The following is a 20,732-nucleotide window of genomic DNA, read 5'->3' on the forward strand; positions in this document are numbered from 1 at the left end:
GACTGCCAGGCCAGATGGAAACTAAATGTTTTAAACCCAGAAAGGGCCACCTGATATCACTCATGGTTTTTAAACTGAAAATATTCCACCTGGCTTGCAGATTTGTAATTGAATTCAAGGCTGAACTTTTGCCTATTCAGTCGGTTTTTGTTCTATAATCCACGCTCCTTATCAATGGGAAGCGCAGCCTTGCGCGCTGTCCTTCTGATCTGAGAAGCTGCTGCGTCAATACTTCTTTAAAAGTATTCTGTCAATACTTCTTTAAAAGAACTTGATTTTTTTTTTAAAAAAAGAAGACAAGCCCTAAGTGACAGAACAACGTATCGTCGTTCTGGACTCTGATGCCGAGAGAACTCAGCAGGAAGATGAGAACTTGGTGCTGGCAGAGCTGGCCTGCCTAGCGCCCTGCACAGCAGTAACTGTGATTTATTACCTCGTGCTGAATACGCTGGCCACATATTGCTTTTTAATCACCGTTATCGAACCATTACACATCATAAAACATATCAAGGCCTTCTCGGCTACAGAAAAATAAAGTGAATTTGCAAATTCCTGCTGGTAGGAATAACGGCAGTCAGCAATAACAAAGAGTGACAGTTTTGTATCTGTACAGTAATTCAGCTCATGCAGTGTGCTGTCCCTTACAAGCAGAGGCTTTCTCACTGGTCTGAAGTGCTCTCTGTCCACTGGATAGTCATTATCCTGAAGTGCAGAGATCATTATGTTCTTCATAACTGCCCCATAAAAGTGTTAACTGCAGCTTGACTGGAAAATGGAGAGGAGTAGAATACAAACCAAGGAAGCAACTGTCTCTTCTTCCTACCTGTTTAAACCGAATTTATGTTTCTTGTTCCATTTTATATTGCCACCTCTTGTGTCCTGACATGTTTCACTGTTGGGGGGGGGGGTTAAAATTTAGTTTTCATAAAACATAAACAAGATTTATCATCTAAACAAAGATTTTTTTTTTCAGGAAAAAGGAAAATACCCACAAACAATAAGCACATTATTTGAAGGCCCATCATTCAGCTTCAAAACCACAATGATCCTCTTTATGAAAAACACTATATCAAATAAGGAACTCTTAGACAAGTTTAAAATGAAGTCTGTAAAGCAAAGTGTATTATACTGTACACGTTTCCTGTCACGTCAAGACATGTTAAAGAGCTTTGTGATTAAGAGAATGATGAAACAACACAAATGTATGTTTTAAACTACAATGCATGCCGCTGTTTGTAGCTAAGAAATACAATAAATAGCTCTGGGCAAAATACATGCAAAAGACCTGTGATGCAAGCATGGTTTATTTTTAGAGTTCATGTCCAACAATTTGCATTTCTAGGCTGATAAATCACATTCATTGTTAAGAGACATATGACAGAATTGTTATGGTAACATGAATGTAATTCTGTAAACCACTGTCCACATCTGATGTGCTTTCACAAGTTTCCCCATATTGCTATCTCTAGGGGCAGGTTTAGATTTGAATGCTGTTGCAGTCTCTGACTAAGTGTATTAGGTGAAAGGTGTTGACTTCAAATGAGCAAGACCGCTCTTCAAATGTCATCACTTCAGGTGAACTGAAAAAAACCCTGCATTCTGGCAGCAAAGATCTTAAGACTCAAATCATCTGCTCCCCCTGTTGCTGTGTAGTGTTTCTGACAATTTTTATCTTCCATGTACAAATTACATCCCTGGCCTGAGAGTAAGATGATTAATCAGAGGAATAGTATTTAATGGATACTACTGTATATCTCTGCTCAGCCATAAAACCTTGTGTTGTGTGTTTGACCTAAAAAAGCTCTTTTTAAAATGCATCAAAGCATAGGTTAGATCTGCAGTCTCTAATAAGCCTTGATGTCACAGCGTGCGTAATTCTTTAAAGCCAGATAACTGAAACTGTGATGTTGGTACTGCAGCTGACATCACCTCTTTCTATTGACAGAAAGGTTTGGAAGAGATTTCAGAAAATGCCCTGTCCTTTTGTCAGCACAAAAGAATCGGTAGAATTGGGTTAAAGGACTGAGAAACCTTACAAACACAATGTAAGAGGATTTGTGCTTCCATTACCAATACCTTGACTTGTAGAAATGTTGCTTTACATGACATTGCAGAGAAAGTCCTGAGTAATGATCAGAATGTCAGCCCACCTGTTTGTACCATTGATTCCAAATGCTTCTTGTATCTAAGTCAGATACACTGGGATAATATGATATTTTTGTATTTGCCAGGTGGGTCAAACATTTGATTAAACCCAGGCTGTTAAAATGAAGGCGTTTTGTCAAACAAATAGTAGGCAAAGGAATCTTGGTTTGTACCTGGTCTAACATGAAGTTAACACACTGACGAATGCTAGGACCACAGAACTGGACATTAAAACATAAGCAACGTGCAACCTGTGATGACAACTGGGGGAGAATACCCTGGACAGGTGAGGCCATAGGACGCATCTGAGGACAGTTTGGTAATTGTTTATTCCTGATTCCATGCAAAAGAGAGTGTGTTCTCCCTTTCTGTTGTGACAAAAATGCTTCATTCCTTTAGGATACTTTAAAGCTGTTCTTTAAAAAAAAAACAAGCCTTCTTTCTATATATAACATGTGAACACTGGCACCTTGTTTTACAGCAGTGTACGTATGTGAATTCAAACACTACTTGTTCCTATTTCCTGTCAGTGAGTACTGCAGCTCAGCATGCAGACCGCAACAAAACGATGTGGTTTTGCATGCTATCAGCTCGCATTTTCAGACAATGATATCAGACACTGCTGAAAGAACTGTGGTATACATGTCATTTTCAATGTAGTTTTACATTTTGTATGATTTCCTTTTGAGTTACACCTACATTGAAAATGTGCTTTCTGGAGAGAACTGGGTTTTGGTGCACAACCCCTCAAGTTTCATAACATAATCTTTCGAGGGCAGGGACACTTGTTCAGCGCAGCAAAGGGTTCTAATGTCTCTTTTCCTTTTCATTATCACCATCACCAGTATTTTAAGTCAGTCTCCAGAGAGATCTAAACAAGGCTGGCTCGTGTCTAAGGGCTATAAATACCCACGTGCAGAAACGCACACTTTTTCCATACAGCTTCTTTACCTAAAAAACAACTTTTTTGTGCCGAATTTAAGAACTTTTCTGGGGAGGTGCGAGGACGGGCAGGAGGGAATAAACTGCACCTTTTCCACAAAATACCAGCCAATAAAAAAAAAAACCCAACAAAACTTCCTGCTGAGCCAGGAACCCGCACCTGCCGGTCAGGTAACTGTTCACAGGTGAGCCGAACGCCAGCCCATTCAGCGTATGAATGAATAGCCCGAGGGCGTGATGTCCTTGTGTGGACACTAGCAAGGGACAATGCACAGAACAATGGGTTGTCACCATGACAACCCCTTCCAGCATCCATTCCCCACTGTGGCCTCTGGTCAGTCTTGATGCAGCTGACCACTGCTGACAACTGATTTACAGGAAACTATGGTCAGTGAAGCCACTTAAAAGATGTGTTTGTATTTTTGTATTTTTTTTGTGTTTGCTTTCTTCTCACAGGCCGTACGAAAGAAAAAGAAACTAGTTTTAAAAATCCGAAATACAGTTCATCTCCCTTTGATGGGTCTTGCAATTTCAGCGTGTAAACAAGGAGGTTTGCAATGTATTGAGTGAACAAATGAGAAAAATCAGTGTGGTTTCTGCTTACAGTATTAAGGATGGTGCATTCAAACAGATGTAACCTTTTTTAAGAACAGGCGATCAGGGACTTTTCTGTGATTCAGGCACAAAACCCACAAGTGCTATGGCCTACACAGTACTCAAAATCAAAATCAAAGATGACATCTTGTTCCATGAAATACTTCACGTGTAGTTTTAGTTTAATTGTTCATGTTTTGAAATCCCCCATCTTTACAGGAAGTCATTTCTTTGAAAGATTAAACTTGATAAATTATTAATTAAATGGCGCCCTCAGTGTTGAAATACAGGGACAGATTGTAAATCATCCATCAGCAACAGTTTTAGTGCTGAATCTCTCTGTTGGAACACTGATGCGAATGATAAAAAAAGTGTCCTTTAAGAATCTTTGACTCTTGATGAGCAACCCCTAAAATACATTTCTGTAAACTTTGAAAGATACGTGATGTCAATCGTGGGGCTTTGAGCCCACACAAAGACATCAGAGAACTGTTCGTTCTCCAAATGAATGTGTTTTCACAACATTCTTCCAGATAACAGACCACATACAGACACGAGGACAGCATTTTCTGTTCTTGATTTTTATATAACGTAACAGTTTTGGAAGAGATCATGCCTCTGACAACTATACGCTATAAGCAGGTCATAGTTAGTGCTCCACAGAGGAGAATCAGACTGCACCAACGTGGCAGATGTCTGAATCAGAATCAGAGGTTCAGCCTGCCTGCCAGGGGCAAATTGCAAACCCAGTCCCTGATGGTGATGTCTCGTTCTGTGGCAGTTTCTCCCTAGCGCCCACTGGAGACTCACCAGCTGATGCCGAGTGCTTGATTTGTGATCTGTTGGTAAGCCCATGTTTATGGTTTAATCATTAGACAAGACAGATGTAAAACCCTTTTATTCTGACGTGCGTCTTTAAAAAGCCCATTTCAACAGAACAGAAGGGCGAGCCAAATTCATGCTTATATGTGTCTCCATTCAGGACTTCTCTTCTACACTTGGAGACAACATTGTCAGGCCTCTGGGCTGGCTTCCCTCATCACAATAACACCTCATGGCCCGAGATTGACCAATGTCGTTTTTCAACCCAAAGCCAAAAATGAGTTAGCAAGCAAAAATCCCTCTGCTCCATGACTTTTCAGTCCTTTCGAGTGGCAGGACCGAGGAGCATCCTGTGTAGCTGTCAGATGACTCAGTTGTGCTGACCGTGGGAGTCACAAAGGAGAGGATTACAGAACAGAAAAACATCTCTTTGGAATACCCCTGGCTCGTGAGGAAACCAAAACCAGGTTATGTTGATAAAAGACAAAGCGCACACACACACACACACACACACACACACACACACACACACACACACAAGAACTACATGGTATTCTAACCCAAATCTGAATGAGGCTAACGTTCACAGCACAGCAGCTGGGACACCTGCGATAATGCATATCCCTGCTCAGGGCTGTATTGCAGTTAGAGGCTGAGGTACTCTCCACCAGAGACAGGAAGCCCTGACTTTCTGGTTTCTTAGCCGTTGTGGTGTGAGAACTCACACATGTCAAGGTTTGAAGGGTGGATGCGCCATCAGTTCATCTGCTCTGGGAGGGACAGAAACCTTTGCTTTCCTCGCGGAACTCTCCATAGCACAAGATCCTCAGCCTAGTTCTGTTTTAAGGGAGAAAGTGGGAATCTGCGTCACTTATCTACGTTTTACCTGAAGACTTGGCATGCAGGCTGTTGTCATCAGCAGTTTGGGCGAGTCCCCAGGACATTAGAATGTAGAAGACTCTCCAGGACAAGGCCCACACTTATCAGGTAAGTTCACGCAAGCTCATAATGATGGGCTCAAGCCAACAGTATTTGTGTTTTCTGCAAAATTGAGAGTTTTTAGGACAACAGACCGTGGAGTCTAGGACCCCATCAATGCAGCTGATGCTATTCCACACGACATCCTTTAGAAAGACAACAGTTTTCCAGAATACAATTCAAACAATGGCTGACAATGTTCCATCATGTTTTCGCATCTATTGTCTGATGTATGCGGAGTACTTGGATGTAGTGAAGTCATGTTAGTGATTTATAAGAATATGTAAGGATACCCATATTTTGTACTATTGATTTTTTTTAATTCCTTCATTTGCTTCAGAGTTTTGGTTTATGCTTTAAAAGCTTTTTATTTATTTTTTTAATTTAATCGAAAACCCTTTTCAGCCCATGTGTCCTAAATGAAATAAATGTCAAGGTGTTTGTCTATCTCATGCACTTGCATTCTCTGGTGTGTAAAAGTAAAAGTCTGGTTCCACTCTAGATGGGTTCTGCTCAAATTGAATTGAACTGAAAAATGATTCTACTCAAAAGTTACTTGAACTTGAACTCAAGCTTTATTGCCACGTGTAACTGGTATGCGTACTGGTACAATGGAATTCTTACTTACAGAAAGTCTCTCGATTGTTAAAACAAGTGCAAAAACGCAAAGTGCAGACAGTGCATCAAGATAATATACAAACAAACAGTAAACAGTTTGAATGTAAAGTTAGAGGAGAAAGTTCCAGAAAATGAGACATAAAAATGTCATGGTGCTGGACCGTGTACAATTTAGAAGGTGAAACCATTTTCATGGGACTTAAAGACACAATATGCATGTGATATGGTATGAGGTGAAAAAAGACAGGTTATTGCTATGAACACAACTGTGTCCAGATAGTTTCTTCTATGGTTGTGTGTTGTGTGTTCTGTTTTGAAATGCTAGGAGAAATCAAAGTTTGATCCATCAAAGCAAAAAAAACATGACGCTCCTAGCAGTATAATGTCATTCAGGAAAAACTAGCATAAACCGAGCTTCAGCAGTCAGCCAGTGAATTACAGTGATGAGCTTTGTGAAGGGGCTTGGTTCACATTTAATTGGTTTCTTTAAGGATAATTCAAAGGGCGTAGAAATGCCCTTTGCCCTTTTAAGCGTAGAAATGAATTTTTATAAAATCATTTATAACTTTTTTATGGCAAGTTAATACCAAATACTGTGCCTGAGAGGTCAGCAGAGCTCTGACGCATGTGTACATTTGCAAGTGGAGATTTTAGCAGTAAGAGCAGGAGGCAGCAGGAATACTTTACACAGAGACGGGTAAGTGTTTTGGTTCTGTGGTCTGGCTTTTATTGCGAAGTCTCGGGCAATAAAAAGGCGTATTGTGATGTTCTAAATTTCCACTTGGAGGGACTTATGTATGGACAAAAAAAGATACTTGTCTGATCAGCATGGCACTGTATTACCTAGGGATCCATTAAAATGATCTGAATTCTGAAAGACTTGTCCCCTCTGCAGAACTATGAGTTCTGAGTGAATGGACCCCTACACTGGGAGGGCGGCAGTTTAATTATTCAAAATCATTTACATTGAAAATAATTTAAAAACGAAGTTTTAAAGACTCTCTGTTTTCTTCGACACTCAGTGAAGAAACATGCTGTCCCGTTGTCGTAGTACTTATTTTTCCAACTTCATGATGATATACTCTTCAATATGCACATTCTAATTGTTTGATGTGTTGGTTGGATTAGAAACAAAGGTCAGTTAAATAAGTGTAGATGTGACTGAGAGAGATGTTACTATGTCATTCATCTTTTGTATTCATTTCTTGTCAGGGCCCAAGCTGGCTAGTTGGTATTGTTGTATCTATGTAGTTCAGCATAGAATAAACCTATTACTTGTTGTATCTATTACATGAAAATTGTATTTCTGTAGCTTGTAGTTTTAGGGGTTAAAACACGGCCTCGTATGCTTGGTGGACGGACTGGACACTTCACACCAGAGTGTGATCTGTTTTGTATCATCATACCAAAAACAGATTTTTTTAAGTGTGACCATGATTATATTTCCTACCACAGAATGTTGTGCAGAGAACTGGTACAAAATGGAAGTGCAGCTGCAAGGGCAGGGAAGTTTAAAAAGGTTTGGGCCTGCTTAATGTCCCTGTTCATGACATGAAGTCTTGAGTAGCACCAGGCTGGTTGAAGGTGGTAAGAGTAATACCAAATAATAATAACAATAATAATTATGATAATAATAATAATAATAATAATAATGTCCAGGACCTGCACTGGAATGATTCTTACACTATTTAAGCTGCCTGATTATTACCAATAATACCACTTCACCTGTTATGACACTTTCACAATGCTATTACACTATAATAACGGGGTTGTTAGCCACTTATTAAAAATAAATTAGCTTCATAAGCAGTTCCCCCAGGTCATGTGCTTAGGAATCTGTAAGGCTGTAATTTATCTCCCCATCAGTGCTGCTTTTCACCAGGAACTCGGAACAAGAGCGAAAAGAGACAGGTGATTCATAACGAGAACAGCCATCACATAACCCACAAGCTTATCATTCCTGTTGATGTCAGGGATTTCTCTTCTTGGAACTGAAATAATAAGGCCTGTTTCACTACCAGCAGCAGGTAAAGCGACAAGTTTTGTCCTGCCGGAAATAACATTAATGGTGTCCACAACAGGGCACTACCAAGGAGAAGTGAGCTGTGTGCTACTCATTTGCCCTGCTAAGTGGATAGGACGAGTTTAAGGCCTGAGGCACTCACATCATTTGCCCTAGGTAGCACAAATGGATTACCGGCACAAGGTTCCTTTCTATTCCTTCCAAAAAAAACAATTATAAACAGCTACAGTCTAGTGGCAACTGAAGGGCAACTCAAAGTGTACTAACTGCCTTAGTGCATATTCAGTTATCACCATCCTCAATCTAGGGTAGCACAGTGGTCAGCATCACTGCCTTGCTGTGCTGGAGTCCTGGGTTCAATTCCACACCTGTGGTACTATCTGCTTCAGGTTGCGTGTTCTCCCTGTGTTCGTGAGGGTTTCTTCCCACAGTTCAAAGACCTACTAGTTGATTAATTGGCCTCTGTGAAAATTGCCCCTGGTGTGTCTGCCCTGTGATGGCCTGGAGTCCTTGCTTGTTAGGTGCTCCAGCTCCCCCGTGACTCTATATTGCATTAAGTGATTAGAATGGATAACTCAATGCATGATGACAGATTGCCTGGCAGACAAGAGCAAGTGAGGCAGCCGGAGGTGAGACAATCCGTGATAATGGAGTGTGTTCATTTACAACCTCTTTATTCACATTGAACCAAAAGTGACATAAAGGAAGTTAGTGCATTTTTTTACATCAGGTTTGCAGGGTTGTATAGCAAAAACAACAGAAAAGCAGAGTAAATAACAGTACGTTTAACTAAACTGGAGTAAACTACAGAGGTAATGCTGTTTTTTTTTCACACAGAAGGGTAGTATGGGTTGTGGCCAGATATTAGCAGAAATCATCCTCCAGACAGGAAGCAAGGCCCTATAGAAAAGGTTTCTCTTTGATGGGTCTTTATTAAGCTCATTATTAATTTCCTAATGTTGAATGTTCTTCGACCCATTGTCTTCATTGGACCCTTAGCTTGACTGGACACTTGAACACTTTTCAAAGGTCTTCAACAGATGAGAATTTGAAGGGCAAACCATCCGCGTTCTGGTGCTGGATCGGAGCCATGTGGCTGTGGGTCCAGGTCAGAGCAGGCTCCTGACGGGACTCCAGCTCAGATCACGGAGCTGAGAGCTGTTACCTGATCCACTCAGGTGTCAGCAGGGAGACAGGACCCGCACTGATCCCTTCACACACTCGGTCACGTACAGCTGAAGGAAGGCACAGGGGGCACAGCTCTTGTACTCTGGACCCCACCTGCTGGAGTGTCTTGCAGCCTAGCTCACAGTTCTGCAGCTGAAACTGGCCTTAATCAGTGAATGGACTAATGAGACAGTTTATTTAAACTCTTCGGTCGTCCTTAGATCTCGAAAACCCTTTTAAACTATTGCATTCCAAAAGTGATAAACCCCTTGAAATGTTTCCAATTAAGCAACTTATTAGCTCATTTACTAAGCTTAATTAAGTAACCGAGAGCTTGGCTGGACAGAAAACCAGACCTGGACGTCCTGAGGAATGGAACTGGCAAGTCTCGCATGAGAGAAACGCAGTATTTTGCAGTGGGACCTGTGACACCGGTTCCCATTCCTGGTCCTTGTGATTCCAGCACCGCCTAGTTTCACCCCTGCTGAGCTCACAATTATTTATTTACTATTAATAACAAGAAGATTTATTTGATACGTCACTTTTCATGGCGTTACACAAAAGAGTTAAAATAAAAACATTGCAGTAAAAATCATGACAAGGTAATAATGTGGGCAATGAAGACAAAAGACAAGACAAAGGCATGTTTTCAATTCAGTTTTAAAAGTGGGAACGGAATCACTATTCATTTGAATTGGGAGTCGTCCCATCGTCTTGGTGCAAAAAGACCTAATGACTGGAGGAACGTGCGCAGGGCAGCACAGTGGTGCAGTGGTCAGCACCGCTGTCTTGCAGCACTGGGGCCCTGGGTTCAGTCCTGGACCTGGTGTGCTGTCTGTGTGGAGTCTGTACCTTTTCCCCATGTTCACGTGGGTTTCCTCCAAGTGCTCCAGTTTCCTCCCACAGCCCCAAAACATGCTGGTAGGTTAATTGGCTTCTGGGACAATTTCCCCTGCTGTTAGGACACGTCTGTGTCTGTGTGTCCGGCCTGCAATGCCCTTGTGTCCTGTCCAGGGTGTACCCTCCCTTGCACCCGTTGCTTGCTGGGATAAGCTCTGGCTCCACCGTGACCCTGAATTTGAAGAAGGGGTTAGAAATTGGGTAGATAAAATTTGCCTAGTGTTTGTAACTGACAAGGGGCCAGAGCCAAGACAATGAACACTTCACATAGGGGCATATGGAGAAGACAAATCATAGATACAATCAGGTGCTAGCCCATGCAGAGGCCTAAATGTCAGTAACATTTAATATTTCACTCTGAACTCCACTGGAAGCAGGTGCAGAGCAGCTAAGACAGGAGTAATACTATTATAAGACTTGGTTTAAGTTAGAATTCAGGGCGCTGCTGCTTGATTTGAGATATGGCAGCTCTTAAGAATAGATTCTGAAACCCCTGCAAGCACAGCATTGCTTTCGTCGGTACAAGAAAAAACAAAAGCGTGTACAAGCCTGTCTGCATCCGGCTGGGTAGGACAGAAGCAAAGCCGAGCAATATCACGCAGACGGAAAAAAGAAACCTTAGCAACTTCAAAAGCTACCTTAGCGTCAAGAATACCAATGTGTTTTTACACATCAACACGGTCGAAACCCATCTCCGTCAATAACCAGCTCAAGGTATTCACAGATGATTTTTAAATTAGGCTATTTATTGGAATAGAAATCTGAAGTACCAGATTGACCAGGGTTCCCTTAATTGAACAAATGACTTATTTCATCAGTAACCTCCATGTGTTCCTAATCTTTTAAAAAGGGTGATCCAGGGTGACCTGTAAGACTAACTAGATTGGGGCTGTCCAAGACCTGGTGGGTGACCCCTCGTCTACAAAGTTGCATTCTTCAGCGATTGCCTAGAATCATTTTTTCTCCACATTGTGTTACAAGATCCTGTGAAGCAAATCAGCCTTAAAGGGGGTCTGTCCTCCTCATCCAAAATTTTCCCCTGCAATGATGAAGCGCCTGTAGAAAACCAACACAGACCAGGGGTCAGTTCTAGTGTTGTGCAACTGCGTGTGTGTTTTAACTGGCTGATCCACTCTCCGGAGCAGAGTAACGTTAGTCAAATATTAGCTTACACATTAGGGTCGATATGCATGTTTGAAATGTGTCGACAGAGCATTTATATTCCGTTTGAGTTTTACGAAAGAGACCCGACTACATTTTTCAAGACTGCATAATAACATACAAAAACTCTCTGTGTTGTTAATTTCTTCCAAATGCATATAAAAAATAAATAAAATATATATAAAGTATATATAATAATTTATATAAATTGTTTAGATATACACAAATCAAATATAATATATAATAAAATAAATAAAATAATACAGTATCAATACCGATAGAATATAATAATTTCCTGTTTTACTGAGGTAGTTTAAAATGTTTTTTTTCAAATGTAACCTAATGAATAATTTTAAAAAAATAAAGTGACTCCAAGAAGCAAAGGTTAATGGTACTTTTGGTAAATTGAATATACATTAGTCTAGAATGTTATTGTTTACAACCTAGAAAGGTAGAATGAACATTTGATTTAAATGATCCTTAATAATACTAAACCGTAGTTTTGAGAAATGTACACTAAAAATCAATCAAGTACTTTCTTATTAAGGCAAACCTTCTAATTTACACATACAGTAGCATGATTTTCAAAAGAAGTAAATAAGACCCAGAGAGTCTGTAATTATAGTTTTCAGAAGGTTTAAGTAATTGGTGGACTTATATATACAGTAAATTAAATTATGACAATATTCGCCTCATAAATCAAACATAAAAAATGCTTTTTTGACCTAGTTGTTATGTTGTTTCGTAATTTGTGATATTACTGTATTAGGCCACTGTAAAAATAAATAAATAATGTTTAACTCTCAGGAACAACCAAAAAATATTTTACTCAGTGTCTTCCTACTTAACCTTGGTTAAAGCAATTTGGACTGGTGCACAAACAAAATAAATTAAAAGTACATATTATGACTAACAAAACAAAGAAAAAAAGAGATAGCAATACCACAAACTGCACAAAAGCATCAAGAAAGATAAAAACATAAGGAAGATTAAAAATAAGAGGGGTCGTTTGGCTCAGTGTTGTTTTGCTAATGTATTTAGTGCATTCAAAATCAAATTACCTGCAAAAGGCCAACTTAAAGAACAAGCAGAAGCTAATTTCCTTTATTGATTAACAGGTTGAAGGCCATGTCAATTTTTCCAGCTCTCAGTGCATTGTGTTGACTGTAGTTTTCCACCTTGTAATGTTGTAGCCACAATTCATATCTTAGACATTTCGGTATGAGAAAAAAAAAACCCTGTCTTATTTGGCATTTTGCTTCACATGTCAGGAAAGCCTAGGCTAAGAGTCACTTTTCTGCTTTGTAGGTTTTTGTATCGCAGGGCTTAATAATGATAATAATGAATAATAATAGCATAACTAAAACTAAAGTGGGTGCTAAGGAACTCGTGTTTTTTTTTTCTTAATGATGAAATCACACTAATCTAGTTCATTGTTCATCTGTTCTTTGAAGAGGTTAAACGCGACGTGGATTAAGAAAGCAGTAAATGCTGACGTGATATAGCTGAAATGAGAAAAGGGGGGTATTGACATGTATTACAAAAAGTCCTGCATTCACTGCTTTCTTACGCCATGTAGCGATTAAAGCTCCTATCTGTGTGTGGCATGCTCAGCTCCTCTCCTGCTGGTATTCAAGCCCTGTGTCCCTGGAGCCTCCCAGCTCTGGGTCACACAGTGGCTCCTCAGGCTGTGGAGAAGTCCCCTATGTCAAAGGGCCAGGCTTCCTGGTGCAGTAGAATTCAAGGCTACCAATTGTTCTAAGGGACGACATCACAGTGACAGGCTCAAGCACAGTCTGAACCCCACTGCGTGTGCAAAGAAGCAGCTGGGGAGTTTCACAGGAACTTTGTGCATTTGCTACGTTTGCAATTGAATTACCAGTGAGTGGCCTGGTTGTCTGCAATGTCTTCTCCACAACAAGATATGAGTCTTGTTGACCATCTCTGTGAACTGGGGGAGCCACTTTGGGGCCTCGGCCCTGGCGAAACATCAGCACATCTGCTGGGATATTCTTGCTAAGAACCAAAAATCTGAATCTGGAGAAAAAAAAACCACCTTGAAAGCGTTGTATGGCAGAATGGTGTTGTTTATTTGTGACGCTTCTGACTCTAAGGAGTGTTTGTATCATCCGTACCAATCAGTCTAGAAGCTTTTCTATTCTCAAACTGTTGTCAGGGAGGGGTGCAAAAGAGGAAGGTGCATATATGGGCTGCTTTAGTGAAGAAGACAAGCAATTGACATCCGGCCATATTTAAGTATAGCAGGCCTCATGTCTGGTAGCTGACAATTCAATCACCAAACTGAATCCCGCTTTTGTCTTGATTATTTGAGGATTGCAATGGAAGCTCATTGTTGAGTAATCTGTGAAAAAATGCTGCTGAATATATATTTCTTAAAACAGAACTTGGCAAGCCACATCTTTCCCATGATATTTATTATTCAATCGTTTCTTTGTTTGAGTTTAGTTCATGTATAAATTCTAGCCGACGTGTGCTGTCATGTGAGAGAAAAGACAAATAAACAAAACCAGACTGTCAGTGCATCTCTAAAAACAGTTTCCACTGCATCACAACAGCTCTTTAAAAATGACTTTTTACTGTTTGGAAAGAATTGGGGTAACAGCTATGTGGAACATCTGCAGTGGCTTTTGGTGCAGATCACAACATTACTCAAGTATTACACAATACTCATCAAATGTACAATTATAAATACATTTTTCTAATGCTCATGTAGTTGCAATGCAACTTCAGGGGTCTTGCAACTGAACAATGTTAAAGTGAATTAAACAAAAATGTTATTTTCTATTAACTGTAAGGAAGCTGCTGCCTATGAGCTCTCTCCTGCTCATACAGATGTGTGTCTGCATTGTACTTTCATGAAAAGAGGGTTGTATTGTGTTATGGTTCTACACTTTTAGGAACCCAGTTTTTTATTAATCTTGTCTGACTTTTTCACTCATATCTGATGCTGCTTAAAGTTGTTGGTAAAAATTGAATTTCTTAAATGCAATACAAAATTGAAGCAAGCGTATTTCACAAGATGGAAATATGCTGGTCTATCCAATGTAGTTAAAAGATCATGCTTGTACACCGGCCACCGAGAATTTTACATTCAAGGGAATTGTTTAATAAACAGTAATCCCTTATCCTGGCAATTTTACATTCCTTTGCATTGTATTTTTAAAATAAAATCTTAACCAATTAATCAATTGGAATCACAATAAAACATTAAATGTAAATACAACTTGTTGCTCATTCAGATTACATCAATTCTGCCTATAAGAAAAAAAAACTTGGTTGTATTTATGTACAGTATATGGACTTTTAAAGATAGTAACACTTTTCTTTGGTTCAATGTTTTAATTTTTTTGTAAAGATCTTTATTCACTATACTTTGTCGATAGGAGACTTGGACCCATAGTATGATCGTTTGTGATTGTTTTGACTGAAAAATTGCAATGTTATTTTTTCCCCTACTTAACCTCAGCATGGAGGTTTATTTATGGAAATAGACGCGAAATGTTATCGGCACCTTTCCACCATGTTTTTTTTTTTTCTAGAATGATGAAGTATTACTATTCAGGAAATAAATCTATCTGTTCAAAAAAATAAAAGATGGAAACTTGTGTAGGATAGGTGAACTGAAACCGTCCGGCGCTGAGTGACAAATCTAGGGCTTCTGCAGACTGAAAGACAAGATAAGAGTTGTTCATCGCTTTCACCCCTCTCTCTCACCCCCTCACCCCCAACCTGCTGCACAGCAAACATGGGCTGCAACTGCAGTTCGGAATATGACGACGACTGGGTGGAAAACCTGGACGAATACTGTGAGCACTGCAACTGCCCGCTGCCTCCTCAGAGCAAAAACCAGGTAAGGGGCCCGCCGCGATCTCCGGGACCAGGGGCCCGGCTGGTGAAATTCAGCCCGCTGCTCCGGGAGAGTTCCTGAGAGCCTGCGCTGTGGGACAGAGCTATCAGGTCCAATCCCCTGTGTCCACAGCTGCCTCCCAGCACAGTGTGTGTTCTGCGAGTGAGCTTCTTGTGAAAAGCAGGGGGAGTCCCGGCCTTCCTCCTGAGGGGAAACCTTCACGCCAGGCACCCTTCTCCCTTCTTTGTCTCTGAAGCCTCGGAGTTTCTTTCTTTTGCTTTTGAGGGAGATGGATTTTAGACTCAGCGTAGCATCGTTCCAGCCCGGGATCAAAGAAATTCAGTTCACATTGTTCAGAGACCAGATGAGCCGACAAACACAGAGGAGGCTTTGCCCACATTTTAGGGAAACAGCGCTCAGTCAGAGAGTTACCGTAAACATCAAACATCAACAGGCACGTCAGATATTATTTATATTACACACAGCAGGAAACAACTTCTATAAAACTTTACTCCATAACCACCAGAAGACTATTACTGCATACTTGCTTAAAATACTAATCTAAACCTTTCATAGCCTCTACCGAATATTCAAATGTTTAACCAATGTATCAGATTCTGTTTTTACCATTATGACTGCTTTCTAGTTCCACAGCTGCATTTAAGATGAATACAACCAGCTTACTAGTGCTCTCAAAGAAATAGTCACTGGATTTGAAAGAGTTTTGTTTTGTTTTGTAAGTTTTTAATGTTGTGCACTATGTATTAAGAAAAAATTAAATCTCTATAATGTAGGCTAGTTAAATTCCACCACACATTTAAAGTAATGATGAATGTGTGCTATAAATGTGACTGTGTTCTTTTACAACCCATTACACAATAAGAAAGGAGGCCAAATTGCTTTTCTTGGGAGTGGGGCTTCCTTTTTGTCGAAAGACATAAATACAGTTTTGGCTTCGGTATGTGGAAAGGCTGAGCTCGTTTTGATGAAAAACATTTCACTTAGTCGTTTAACTTGCCATTTCTGTTTCATTATTAAGTAAAACGTGCATTATACTTTTGTATAAAAAATAAAGCAATACAAAACCCTGGTGAAAGAAACAAACTCAAATTAAATTAATAGCTTTACTAACAAATTTTGTGTTGACAATCTTTGTTATTGTGCTATTATTTCCTGATTATAACACAAATCTGCTTGTTGCTGAATTGTGTGTCACTGAACAAAAGTCATTTTTCATTGCTTTAACTATAGACAGAAGAAAAAAACCCAAATATGTATCTCTGTGGTTCTGCCTCTACCTATGTGAGACACAGACTCCAGTGAAGAAAATCCGCACCACCCATAAAAAGCCTAGTTTTCCCACAACGCATCTTTGCCCTTGCTAACAAAAGCTTTCTATTCAGCTACCTGGAGTAGACCTCATGTAATTAAAGTTGATTTAAAAAAGAGAAACGCATGTAGAAACTTTTGTCCTGTTGTGTGCAAGAGAACAATTGTTCTGAACTTTCCTTTGAGCTGCACAGTGTGTTCCTGAGTCACATCCCCTAGAAATGTCAGGCCAGTCTTGCTCCTGGGGAGCCACAGCTCAGCAGCTTTTAGGGGTCACTGTTTCATTGCAAACCCTCTACATCTGTCAAGGACCACTGTTGACCTTCTCTGACTTAAACAGTCAAGCACCTCACTGACTGGATCACATTTCAAGACCTGATTAAGTGGACCTACAAGACCTGCTTTGCTGTGGGTTTCCATGAATGGGTTTGGCCAGCCCTGTTTTAGAAGATTAAAATCTCTCTGCCATTATAATGGTGATTGCAATTTGTCATTCTTTAATCTTATTCAGTTTGATCAATTGTTAAACAACTTGCTGCACACTGCCAAGGTAATACTGTACGTCCCTATGGGTGTGCCTGTAAAAATAGATTTCAGTGTTAATGCTGTCATACTGGGGGAAAATGGCATTACATGAAGGAAATGGTAAATAGTCATTTTAAGAAGTTACCACCGTATCAATAAATTGCTCATTTCAGTGACTGTCTTGTTGCTCTCTCAGTACACAGATATGCGGGATGGCCTAATTCCTTATCCATCTCACACTCCTCCCTCATCTCCACTTCCTGGTAAGTCACTGAGAGGCTGTGCCTCTTAATTCACTGTGTGCTGGAGGTGATCAGACTGCTCTGCCAGAGTCCTCCCCATCAGACCTGCCCTGGGACTGGGAGAGACAGCAGGTACAGACTGAGGAACCCTTCCCAGACACTTCCTGCCATGCAACCTCAGTAACAACGATTGATGGTCCAATTAACATAAAACTCAGGAATATCAAGGGTTTTACTTCTTATTGGTTCATCACAAAACTATTTAAGAAAACTGTCTCATTGGCCACCTAATGCACTGAGCACTGCTTACAAGCACTAGATACTATCCTATGTTTGAAATTTTCCCTATTCATACAATGTTGTACATTGTCCGGTTTACCCACAATGCATTTCCAGAAAATTGAATTCTCTGGTTTTCCCACAATGCATTTCTGTCCCCGCTGAAAGTAACAAGGATCTTTCATCTGCATGGGGTCACGCTGCGCAGTACAAGCATGCTCTGTTTCTCCTGTTATGTTGTTAAAGCATAGATGATACTCTTGTCTTTCAGATAACTTAGTCATCGCAATATACAGCTATGAGCCCAACCACAGTGAAGACTTAGGTTTTGAAAAAGGAGAAAAACTTAAACTCCTGAATACGTAAGTTCATCTGATTTTTTTTGCTCTATACACAAACGACGGCATCCACAATCAGCTTAAAAACAAAACTTCATAGCTGGATTTGAGATTGCAGACGCAGGGCAGTTAAAGGTTTACAGCACTTAAGTCTTGTGCCGCTGGTTGATGGCGCATGCCTCCTCTCTTTGTTCTGTATGCAGACCGGAGGCTGAATCTGCTACCTTCTTCATTTTCATTAGATCATTCATTAAGAGCTAAATTAAAATTCAACTTAAAGGTTTTCATTTTAAAGTATATCCTTACTGCTGGGACTTACTCTGTATACCATATCTGAAAGCCTTGAAGTCTAGAGACTGTAGACTGCAGATATTGCAACAGCTGGCATTAGATTGCCGCAAGGTATGTCAACGTCTCAAGTATCACCAGTCTATGCTACATTTCTTATAGTATCTAGAACTGAAACACTGCTTGGTTACTGTATTATAGCTAAGTCCTAATGGCTCTCTTTTACAACAATATTGAGATGGATTAGTGCAGACAGACCGTCTTTTGAAACATAGATGGTGAGCCCCGCCCTGCCCCTGCCCTCCTCTCTTGACAGCTGTGCTCTGTCTCCTCAGAGATGACCAAGAGTGGTACATGGCTCAGTCCCTGGCCACAGGGAAGACAGGGTACATCCCTCACAACTTCGTCGCCAAGCTGGACACCATGGAGACTGAACCGTGAGTCCTGATGCCTCTGGGAGAGCTGTCAAAGATGGATGTTTCCTTTTGTAGTCATCCATTTTTTGACACCCGTCTCTTTCACTGTGACGTTTCCATCCATACATCAGTTCTGCCCATTACCTATGTGCCCATGCTAATTAAGCCTGCTATTAAAACGCATAAACCGATGGAAACATGACAATATTCTGCGTGTTTTACATCTTCAGCATTATTTGTGTACACGCTGCAGGTGGTTCTTCAAAGACATCTCTCGCAATGATGCCATGAGACAGCTCCTGGCCCCAGGAAACACCCTGGGCTCGTTCCTCATCAGAGAAAGCGAAACTACCAAAGGTATCGCGTTTCACAGCGACTCTTTCCTCTCCTTTCACTGTTGACTTAGTACTCCTGTGTGGCACTGATTTTGCATACTCTGCTCGTAGTATGGAGACGTCATTCCAGTGACTCCCACTGCAACCACCAGCCCCATCCCATGTGAACAGTCCTGGGCTCTGCGCTAGCAGTGACTTAGTGGTTTCAGTCATCATGTCCTTTGACTGACATGGAAAAGGCCAAAGTCCTTCCAGTTCGAATTGGAAAGGACAATGAATGACGAAGGTTTTATCTTGAAACGGAGTAAATCCGCCAGAGATTTACTGCTCTGCTCTGGCAGCTCTCACCATCCTTTGGGATTGTGTTGGGTTTTTTTCCACACGGGCTGGTCTGTTTTGTCTCTCCAGGGTCTTTCTCCTTGTCTGTGAGGGACTTTGATCCGAACACCGGCGACACTGTCAAGCACTACAAGATCCGCAACCTGGATAATGGCGGCTTTTATATCACACCCAGGATATCGTTCAACACCCTGTCGGAGCTTGTTCAGCATTACTCTAGTAAGTCTCCTTTGCTGTCGAATGATCCATGGATCCTGGTATAGAGGTTGGCAAATGGAATGCGGAAATACCATCAGAGCTGGATGACACATAACCCCTAAAAGTTCTTACTTTTGATTACAAGCAGCAGAGAGCACGTCCCGAACAGTTATGTTATTAAAGGCATCGATCACCGGCATCCCTGGGAATTGTACCATTTTGGAGGTACAAAACATTTTTACCTTGAGTGGGTGCCATTCTGCACAGAATGGGTCTTAACTGCAAGGGTGTGATGTGGGTTTCACAAAGACTTGAAACATAACTCAGTGTTCTGCTGCCCAGTCCGGTTACCCAGATGTTCCTCAACCAAAACCTAATGACCTTCTCATTGGAATTAAAAAATAGTCATGAGAAGTAACAGTTTCTGGAGGTCATCTTCCCCCCTTTCCTGTCCCAGGAGGGACCCATGGACCCTCTTGTAGCTGTTTATCGAAGTGCATGATAAATCAATTATTTTCCATACAGTGGCCTCCTGTGTTTTCTTTTTGAACAGAGGCTTTAGTATTTACGCGAGAAATGTGAAATGCAAATGGCTGAAGCCAAAGAAAAGTGAACACAAAGTTTAGAGCAGCAAACACGATGGTTTCCAGTGAGGCAAATATAGAATCTGGAGTATGAATAGTAGTATGTAAAGTATCACAGCTCATGCAGCGTTTCACTGAAACTGTTCATTTCTGTTTTTTTCACCATCTTTCACATCCTTTTGCTGTGCACCCTTGGGTGCCATGTTCACCACATGCGTGTGCTGCATACCGAAACACGACAAACCACATGTGGAATTGAGACCCTCAAACAAAACTGGGCCCAACAAGGTTTTCTCTTAACTGCAATGCAGGGAACAGTGTTGTTTACAGGATACACTAACTTCAAGACAATTAAAAAAGGGCTACAGGATTGCAATGGAAAATGCTGGGGCCGGAAGATAGAGGATGTAGGGCGAAAGTCACAGTTGTGCATACCATATTTTCAGTACTTTGTTTAAATCCTAATGCATGTGACAGAGGGATGGAATATGTAGAGAGTATTTGATGTGACTTGCCCAGCTGAGGTAATGACAGACTAGCTGGGCAAGTCACCCCCCCCCCCACTCCTGCGAGGAATGAGCTGGGGAGCCGCTGCAAGGGTGTAGATGAGGTGGCAGAACGGATGCAAGACAGAGACACGA

At 40.9% G+C, this 20,732-nt stretch overlaps 1 protein-coding gene across 1 annotated transcript in view; it reads left to right on the top strand.

Annotated features, from left to right (window-relative positions):
- Window positions 1-5,056: 5,056 nt before the first annotated feature.
- The window catches only part of lck (LCK proto-oncogene, Src family tyrosine kinase), a 32,855-nt gene continuing 17,179 nt past the window's right edge, over window positions 5,057-20,732 (top strand). The window contains exons 1-7 of the mRNA XM_088602614.1: window positions 5,057-5,490; window positions 15,112-15,221; window positions 17,269-17,335; window positions 17,865-17,955; window positions 18,555-18,656; window positions 18,889-18,992; window positions 19,379-19,528. Of these exons, the coding sequence (XP_088458740.1) occupies window positions 15,117-15,221; window positions 17,269-17,335; window positions 17,865-17,955; window positions 18,555-18,656; window positions 18,889-18,992; window positions 19,379-19,528 (619 nt within the window). The 5' untranslated portion in view covers window positions 5,057-5,490; window positions 15,112-15,116. The remainder of the gene's footprint in view (window positions 5,491-15,111; window positions 15,222-17,268; window positions 17,336-17,864; window positions 17,956-18,554; window positions 18,657-18,888; window positions 18,993-19,378; window positions 19,529-20,732) is intronic.

Source organism: Lepisosteus platostomus, chromosome 13, assembly GCF_059453375.1.
Source record: "Lepisosteus platostomus isolate fLepPlt1 chromosome 13, fLepPlt1.hap1, whole genome shotgun sequence".
Classification (NCBI taxonomy): Eukaryota; Metazoa; Chordata; class Actinopteri; order Semionotiformes; family Lepisosteidae; genus Lepisosteus; species Lepisosteus platostomus.